Source organism: Benincasa hispida, chromosome 12, assembly GCF_027475165.1.
Source record: "Benincasa hispida cultivar pf3 chromosome 12, pf3_genome.v1.1, whole genome shotgun sequence".
In the NCBI taxonomy this organism is placed as follows: Eukaryota; Viridiplantae; Streptophyta; class Magnoliopsida; order Cucurbitales; family Cucurbitaceae; genus Benincasa; species Benincasa hispida.
The window spans coordinates 83,267,090-83,277,186 of NC_143489.1; the positions used below are offsets into that span (position 1 = coordinate 83,267,090).

Below are 10,097 nucleotides of genomic sequence, written 5' to 3' on the forward strand. Positions count from 1 at the left end.
ACTGTTCAAGACATTACTTACCTCCCTAAAAGTTTGAGTCCCCACCCATTAAACTCAAACAAATGACATACATTGGAATGAATACATCAGAGAGAGAGAGAGAGCTGCTCATGTACTAAAACAAATAGAATAAATTATCTGCTTCTTCAGGAACATCAATATGCACTCTCACTAACAACAGAATGTACAATTGACTATATGTGTAAAGCTGAACTGAACAAACCCATGTTTGTATAAATTTCAGTAATCAAATCCCATAAATTAAAAAGAAGAAAAGAGAATGGTAACCGTAATCTAACTCCTTAATCCTTCCATACCACTAATAGCCACTTTTCATCTATGACGTGAACCGATGCAGAAGTTATGTACATGATTTAATGCTCAACACCGAACTCAGGGCACAGTGAAGAATTCATGTTAAGATCAAACCAACACCGATATTTGACAGTTACCTTCTTGCTTTTGTTTCAGTTGCTTGTATCTGCTGTGGCAGTGGCTGTGATCCCCCACCAAGTGCAGCGGCTGCAGACTCGACGTGCATGAGAAGATACTCGTAGATCTTCTTCCTCAGCCTGTCGATCGTCTCAGTCGAAATGTGAGTGGTGTCTTCTTCATCCTTGCTAGAAGCTATGCCATCTAACCAGTCGTTTACACTTTTCAGCTGAGTCAATATTCCTGCTAATTGTCCATTATCTGACAAGGCTGCAGTGTCGACACCTGCATCCAAAAACCTTTCCATGAATGTCAAGAACCAGTCCTGGGATTGCAGCCGTAACATCTCAGCTAAGTCGACTGCTTCGTCAATACCGTTTCCTCTTATCCATTCTGGTGGAGGTTGAGGCTGCACCTTCTGACCCAGTGTCACTCCTTCCTTTGTTCGACTTAGATTTCCTGATCCAATAGGTTTAGAGCTTATCATCTGGCGGACCTTCCCTTGAGATTTCGACGAGCTGTTCTTAGATGAGTTTTCTAAAACCACTATAGGCTGATTGGCAGATGCACTCTTTTGGTTTTGAGATAGAGATGAGGTCGGGTTTAGAGCCAATGATGGATCACGGCTGTAAATTGCAAATGATGAAAGGTTAGTGGCCAAAGCAGCCTGGACCCAAGCAGATGCCTGTTTTCTTGCCATTAACGTGACCTTCATTGTTTCTTCTGAAGCAGTTTCTTCGCCCTCATTGGTCGAACCAGAGAGACTAGTTTTCGAAAGAGATTCAGCTACCATGTGAGCATTGGTTAGGCTCGCATGAAGGGTCAAAAACTGTTCTACCGCAGGCTGTGGATTGTCTTCTTTCGCAGCAGTATGTAACTCAGAAAATATACTGCAAAAGAAAGAACGTAAGCCAACAGAAGAATGTTTCCACTAACTAAAAGAAACAAAATGAACCCAGCTGACAGATCATGGAGAAAACTTGAGATAGTGAGAATCAGTGGGAAAGTATCGAATTTTCAAGCACCTGATTAGTTGCTTACAATCAGACCCATCCATCTACCGGGACTTTTCTTTTTATTAAAAAGATAAAAGGGAATGGACACACACAACACATCCGGCCAAGAGACCGAGGATCCATCTGAAAGAAGTTCTTGCAGTTAAACCATATGACAATGTTCAGCATCTAATGTCTTGAAAAGATACATTTTGCTGTGTATTACACAAATGTAGCACAGCTGCTAATGTCAATGTCCAAAAGTGAGGTAAAAAAGGAAGAACCAAGTGAGAAAGGTATAAAGAAACAAGGTAATCCGACAGGCAACCATCTGAAACTTGAACTAAGCATGTGACTTTTTGACCACTACTTATTTAACATCTCACACACACACACACCACCCCCCACCCCCCCCCCCCCAAAAAAAAAAAAAAACCTAGGAATTGATATTGCAAACAGATTTGGAACTTGGGGCAGTGGGGCACATTCTTGTTGTTCTTTAGGTTGGAACTTGAACTCTTGGCGCATAGTTTTAACAATGCAATTTAATCAGAAACAAGAGACACTAGTTTTATCAGAGTCCAAAACAACTTCAGATCAACACAACCAGGTAATTGGTAAAAATGATACTTGGGTACTTTTGGCCCTTTGATGGTAAAAGGATCTGATGGACAGATAACCTTTGTTATAAAATTATTATTTAACTCTGCTTACTTTTAACTTTTATTCTAATCTCCATAATTGATTTCATGGTATTTCAGGATTATTATAGAGGGTCTACTCATAAATTTGAGGATATACTAAAGATATTTTCCATACTTCAGTAAGATATCTCATTACCCAGCCAGCATTCACCCGCCACTATTGTTGCCATGGCATTGCTAACTGACAATGGTTGCTTCCACCTCCTAACAACTTTATTAAAGAAATTTTTCTCCATAGTTTTCCACATCCATTTCTTGGGTACAGAGAACAAAAATTACACATAATCCCATCCATTTTGAGCGAAATATTTCCTTATCAATAATATTGACATTTTGATCAGTAAGAAATCAGAATAGAAAAATTGAAAAGAGTGAGACAAGATAGAATTTGAAAGCTTTGGTAACCATTGACCAGATAAGACTCCTTTGAATTTATTCATTCATTCATTATTATTACTAACTGGATAAGACTCCTTTGAATTTATTCATTCGTTCATAACTATTATAATTATTTTTAAGAAACAGACTTCCATGGAGAGAAATAAAAGAATATACAAGGGCATTCAAAAAAAAAACCAAAAAAAGGAGTCCACATACTAATTACAGAAACGGACTCCAATCCAAGAAGATCAAATCAAGCTCATAATTACAAAAAGTCTGACAGCCACCCATAATCTATGGGACTGAATGTAAATGGTAAAATCCTAAAAGTAATTTTTAAAACAAGAAACCAAGTCAAAGTTAATTACAACTCACGCTTGATCTGTCCAAACAAGAAATAACTCTCAACTTCAATCACAGGAAAAATATTACGGTTAAGTCCGTGTATTTTCGTGCCTCATTCTATAAGAAACAAATATTTCCTTTTAAAAATGAAGTAATGGGGAGGGGAACAATACAGAGCTCATTAGAGCAAGAGCTCCAAAGGGAGGTGACTAAACTATGTTATCCAAAAGCTCTCTATAAAAGCTGGTAAATTCTTCAAATCTTTTCTAACCAAATGTCCTATAACTAGCTCTCACAGCTTTCAGCCAAAGAACTTTTGGCATTTCGATTTTCAACTATAGAACTACAAATCAGAAAGAGCTACAAGTCTTGCACTGGGTAAGCTTTCATACCTTAAACATCGTAGACAGCTCTCTGCCACCGAAGCTTCTTGAATAGCCTCTATTGCTGCTGCTTGTGCAGCATCTCTGTGCCTCATAACTTCCTATTGTGCATACACAGAAGAACAATGGAAGAAGTAAGACAAATGGAAGCCATAAAGTAACACTTGCCAATACTTTAACACAAGCAGGATCTTCGTAGATTCAAACCCCCCCCCCCCCCCCCAAGGTTTTTTTGGTATGAGAAACTGAGTTTAATTCGAGATAATGAATTATCAGTTGCTCTATATTGCAGAAAATGTGTTCTAGTAGCTTATACTATTGCCGGATCCCTCTACTACGGGTGTAATTGGATATAGAGGAGCTCTGAATTTCGGACATGCCTTTGTACTAATCTTTTTTGCACTTTTTATTTTAAGAAAAAAAGGAAATATGCCATATCATCAAGAATATGCATAGTTTTCACTGGACCGAAGAATGTACAATAGAGTCGAAGTTTCAAAGAAACAAGTGACAAACATGAAAAGAGAATAAATAAAGCCCATATAAACTCCCAAACCTATCTATTTGGCAGAAGATTTATTAAGTAACTACCACTAAAAAGAGCTATCTTTGCTTATCAAAATATCAGAGATTCCATACCTTCCCAAGCTTGGCAAGAGATGATGGAAGTGAAGCCCATGAAACACTCCCTTCACTCAATCTTTTATTATTAAGAGGAATTTTCACCAAGTTTCCTGGGAATCCGGCTGCATCACTTGAGGAAGATTTCCTTCCACTAGAAGATTTTTGTCTATTTGACCTTTCCTGATTATCTAAAGCTCCATTAGCAGCATTCTTCTTTGAAGATGCGTGCACGCTATGATCATCTTTAGATGACTTTGCAGGCATCTGAATCCTATTCTCCTCTCTTGATGGCAACTTGTCACTTGATGTACTTCTTCTCGGGGTCTGAAGAATGTAAATAAGTTATTGACATACATAAGAGAAAGGAGAAGAGGTCGAGAGGTAGACGCTAGTAAACAAATTAACAGTGTGACTAGTCCAACAATGCAACATGTTAATCTGCTCTTTATAGAAGACATACAAAATTATACAAAAAAGAACAATAAGGCAGTGGATTTAGCAGGATCTTTTAAGCTCATCACATGAAGAGCAGGATTTGAATTTCATACACCACTTTGTTTTTCAAATGCCTCAAAAAGATTCATGGTTGCAACTTACAAGCGTAAATGTCTATATATGATATTTTAGCAGGACAAATGAACATTTGCCACGTTAAATACAAATCAAATCTGAAACGAGGATCATATTGGGTATGATAAAACTTACAGTAACCCGAGCTTCAGGCTTGGGATCAAGTTTGCTTGCCCTTAAGATCGAATTGTCTCTTCTTTTTGTCTCCATATTCCCTTCCCAACTCTTCCTCAGAGCCTTGGCCCCAACCTCAATGCCCTGAACTAAATGTTTGATCTGATGTCCCACTCCCATCTTCTTGGTGACAGGACTGGCTGAACGAACAGGATTCGTCTTTTCAACCGCTCCTACCTTGGCTGTTCCATTAGACAACGCCTTAACCTTCCCCTGCTGCTTAATGCTGTTGGCAAACTTCTCAAATGAAGAAGGCAATGAATAACAGCTTGTTGGAGATGAGGGTATAGACCGTGAATTCATCGACTTTAGCCTCGTCAGAGGCTCCTTCTTCACATCTACATTCACTGTCAATTTTGACGCCTGAGACTTGGATCTACTCAAGGGTGAGGCTCTCTTCTCAATCTTATCCTCCTTGGCATTGCCGTTGAGTCTCACAGGCGCAGATTTCTCCTTCTCCCCACCAATGCCAAGGCCTAAAACTTTCGGGGTCGGTTTCAATTTGTCCAAAGGTTTCAAATTAGGATTATTGTTAAGAAACCCAGGAGAATGAGTAGCAACAATATCTTCAGGGCTCCCCACACAAGGGTGTCGACCGGGCACCGGTCGAACTCCGTGAAGAATGGGGACTGGGGAAGCAGCCTCAAGCCGTTCGACATGAATAAACTGACCCAATTGAATCTTGTCACTAAGAATCAGATCACCATGTTCATCAGGGAGTGAGACATATGTGGCATGAGAAGAATCAGAGACTTTGAGATAAAAACCTTGATTCGGTGAGAGATCGCCTCCGGCCAATGCCGGAACTATGCTCACAACTTGTAACAACGTCGACCTGTGCTCTCCAGCAACCTTCACATCTGTGTTCATGTGCTGCAGCAGTTTGAGAAGCACTCCAGGAACGAGATTCGCCATTGTTGGACACCTTCAGAAGGCATCACTCTGAAAACCAAGCAGTAATTGAAGAAAACCCCAGAAATCTCAACCCCTTCTTCAAGAAAAAAGAAAGAAAGAGGGGGAAAGAAGAGTTTCTTCTTCCAGCGCCAATGGCGAAGTGTGGGGATCCAAATCAAAAGAGGGAGAAATTGGAAAAATGGAAAAATGGGGGATACCCTTTAGACCCAGATTAAAATCTTTACCAAATATAAATTCAATCAAACAAATCTCCAGCAAAGAAAATGCATAGTACAAGATTCAGATTTGGTAGGTTTCACCAATTGCTACCTCAAAAATGAACACACGGTTTATTACAAATCAAGAGAAAAACCAGAGAACCTCGTAGAAGTAGAAATCAGGCAGTAAAGGTTCAACCCACGAAATTACACAACAAAATGGCTCTCAAAAATCGATGAAGAATCAATAGAAAGAAAGAGGGGTACAGCTATGAATAGAACAGGGAAAAACAAGAAAACTCACCAACCCAGATGAGAAAATGACTTAAACTTACAAACCCATTAGCATTTTACGCAAAAAGACACAAACAAATACTCCATTTCTCTGCAAAAGCACCATGGAAATAGAAAAAGAAAAAGAAAAATTGGGAATTTCTGGAGGAACTTAAACCCCCCCCTTTTTTTTAAGGGAACAAGAGGAGATGTGTGAAGAGATTTAGACAAAGAACATGGGGTGTGGGGATGGTGAGAAATGGAAATGGAAAATCTTACAGAGAAATCAGAAAAGTAGAGAAGGAATAAATGATGGCAGGCTCAATACATGATTAAGTAGAGAAGCTGTCAGTGTCTGACACCCACCATATACATACAAATTACAACATGCAAATTATAAAGATTTTACACAAATTTTAACTTGACCCACTGTCTTTTCCCTTCCATTTCTAGTAGGGGAATTTTTATTTTTAATTTTTTTTTTTAATTTTGGTCACAAATTTGATGTCTAAAGTTGGCCTCAACTTAAAGCATTAGTATCCATTTGAGCCTAACTTCATTTATAATCCTTTTTTAATGGATAGTTTTTGACCATTCAAAATATAGTTATTAGCTGAGTAATTGTCATGATCTTCTATTTTGAAGGTGGGAGGTTCAAATTCCCAACTCCAATTATTGTATTAAAAAAAATATAGTTCTATAGATAAAATATTAAATATTACTCATTTTATCTTTTGCTTCGTAATTATTGAACTAAGAAAATAATAGTTTTGTCTCCACAATGTAATTAGCAAACTCAAAAAAAAAAGGGAAGATATACCGTAAGGATTGGTAATGATTTTTTATAGGTTAAACGATTTAAAGTCTCACCTCTAATATCAATTCCTAAATAATAGATGTTTCATGTCCCTACCTAGTCTATGAGAAGGAAATCTCCCCTCTATTAATGTTATATTCTTAATTTTTTTTTCTAAAATAGAAAAAAGAAATTAAAAGTATATATGGGTGTTGTTCATTAGACACATCTGATAATCATGTAATTTTTTATTTTACGTTTCTAAAATAAGATGTATAAATTTTATTTCTATATATTAATTTATTTGTTTTGTTATCTTCTTTTTAAGAGTTTTAAAAGAATCAAGCAAGTAGAAAACTAAAAAAGAAATTTTAAAAACTTAGCTTCTGAAATTTGGTTAAAAATCTAGACGCCAACCAAAAGACCATCTCACAGCCGAAGGATCCGTAGCACGTTGGAGAGCTTTTAGATCCAACCCTAAAACGCCCATTCTCAACGAGTTCCAAAGTGATCATCATTCTCACCACTTTCTTCTTAAGCCGAAAGAAAGTCGAGCAAGAATCTCGGTAGTACGAAGGGGAAGCAGAATCGTATTTGACAGTAGTTCTTCGGATCGATCACAAATTCTCGGCCCCGTCGTTTGGCTTCCACTCTAGTTGACCTCTCTTGTTCTCCTCTAGCTTCAAAGCCTTTCATTAGACGAATTGAGCTCTATTCTATTACATCTCTTTTCTTGGAAAGAAGTAGATCTCACTGTTTAGCAAGTGTCTCCATTCGGATTATGTTGGTGCCTTGAGAATGCTGACTGGAGTATGCTAGGATTGGAATGTGAGTACGAGAGCTTGATAAGAGAGAATGTCTACATATGGCCCTTTTGTAGGCATGTAGTTCAGATGGAGAAGATTCCGATACGAAAATCTCAATCTTCTCCATCTGAGGGAGCTATATAAACTTAAAGTTGTATGAAAGAAGGTTATTTTTTTTAAAAAAAAAGATAACATTAATAAAGAGAAAGAATCAACCAACCAAGTTCTTATTAAGTGCAAAGGACACCCAACCTAGAAAATGAGTGTTCAAGCAAGTCTCATAAGCTTTTAAACTAGAAATAGGTTAGATAAAAACATCAAGAACTACTCACGCCAAAGAGTGAACGATAAAATTACAAGAGTCGTTATACTTAACAAAAGTAATAACACCCGTCCTGCCTCGCACGACTCTCTAATTTTATAAAAATAAAGATCAAATTGACACCAACATAAGAGGAAAGAAGATAATTATCAATAAACTAGACCACCTAATGAATATTAGTCTTCTTACAACACAAAATTGATATATTGACGATATTTAACTTTCATTTTCAATATGAGATAATTTACATACTTATTTGCTATTTTCTATCGTCAATATACCAGGATTAATTAATGATGTCTAAACCATTTTTTTTTCTTTCTTTTAGTGGTCGTTTTGTATGCTCATTTAGTGTGTCATTGATATATTATATCAAAGTATTCAAAATAGTAAATTAATGATAACTTAATATTAATAACAAACCAATAATGATAACAAACAACAATGTATCATTAATATATATGTATATGGTAAAAATAGTCTAACAAACAGTGGTTAATACATATAACTAATCTATCAATAATAAAAAGCATCACTGTTGAACTTTTTAATAGTCTATCGATAGCGTACATAAAACTTGTTAATGAACAATAAACATAAAAAGTGGTTGATAATTGATAAACATCTATCAATAATAAATGTAGAAATGATCCATCGATCAGATAAAAAAATTGCTTACTAGTGATAGAGCTATATTAGTGATAGACATCTCTAATAATCTATCGATGATAAAAGTCTATCGAATCTATCTTCGTATAAATTCTTTTCAATAGTTCCATCAATATTTTTGTAAAATTGAAACTTTGACATTTTTGCCGAGATCGAGATTCTAAAACCAAATGAAAAATGAAAATCATTGGAGATAGGCTAAAATAAAATATGGGATTCTTTAATTAAAATAAATTTTAAAAAAAAAACCTATGTACATCATTTCCACCATTTTCGTATATTAAATTCTAAATGTTTCCATCTAATTACTCTTTTGAGTGGCCAAAAAGTTCAAACAAACTATTCTTACCTAAATACTTGACAAGAAATTATTACCTAATAGTTCATTAATCACTTTTCTTGCACTTAACATTAAATGTTAATTATAAGATTGAATTAAAAAATTTGTCAAATTTAGGGAAAGGTTTCATGGAGATTGAGTAATTTAAAATTTTAAAAAATTGAACTGTCAACTCAAAACTAAACCCTTTAACAAAAAGAATAAAAGAAGAGGGAGAAAGAGACATATCAATAATAATGTATTTCAATGGTATTTCTAAAACATTTATATCTATAGGTAATAATCTTGTAATGGATAACCTTTTTTCTGCTTTTTGGTTGGATTCCTAAAATATTATAACCTTTCTTGTAAATAACTTTAAATTAAAGTTTATCTTAGACAATCAATAAATTGTTTATACTCAAATCATTAATTACTATATTTAATGCCCTTTCTTTTAACGAATTATTAATATAATATTCAACATCAATTAAACATTTTCTAGGCATTCGAGATTAGTTAAACTTAATTAGAACATTTATGTAATAGTAATTTTATCACTAGGATTTATGAAGTACAAATACTTTAAAAATGGCAAAGAATCGATATCAGATGCGTATCTGATATGTGAATACGTGGCAGATACGTGAAATAGAGTATCTTTTTTTAAATAAAAAAAAATCAGATACGTGTATCCATTTCCAGATACATGAGTGGATACAACAAGACCAAAAAATGACATCTTGAGCTAAATTTTAAACCCAGCAATCCAATACTTTACTTTTTCACTTAATTTCATCATATTCGTTATTATTATAATTTCAATTATATTTAGTCTCAACTCAAAAGAAAAATAACTAAAATAATAATAAAATAACTGAAACTAAAAATGATCAGACAATTTAAACAAACAAATCCTAAAAATTATAATCATTCCCTCACGGCTCAAATTTAGATCTTCTTCTTCATATCTTCCTCATCAACGACTCGTGGCCAACACAAACTTTAAAACCATTTATTCGTCTTCAACGAGTCTCCCTTTTCTCTCCAACAAGTCTTCCTCTTCTCTTTAATGAGTCTTCCTTTTCTCTTTGGCTTCATTCTTCAATGAGTGACAGTCGTGTCTTCCTCTTCTCTTCGTCTTCCAACCACGCCTTAACTTGCCATCGACCACGTCTCAGCTCGTCGTCGA

At 35.5% G+C, this 10,097-nt stretch overlaps 1 protein-coding gene across 1 annotated transcript; it reads right to left on the reverse strand.

Moving 5' to 3' along the window:
* Nucleotides 1–113: 113 nt before the first annotated feature.
* On the reverse strand, nucleotides 114–6,328 carry LOC120092997 (GPI-anchored adhesin-like protein, putative (DUF936)). Its single transcript, XM_039051285.2, has 4 exons — nucleotides 4,570–6,328; nucleotides 3,880–4,188; nucleotides 3,250–3,341; nucleotides 114–1,322 (listed from the first exon to the last, which is right to left on the reverse strand). The coding sequence occupies exons 1-4, from the start codon at nucleotides 5,521–5,523 to the stop codon at nucleotides 449–451; spliced, it is 2,229 nt and encodes a 742-aa protein (XP_038907213.1). The 5' UTR covers nucleotides 5,524–6,328; the 3' UTR covers nucleotides 114–448.
* Between the last annotated feature and the right edge of the window lie 3,769 nt (nucleotides 6,329–10,097).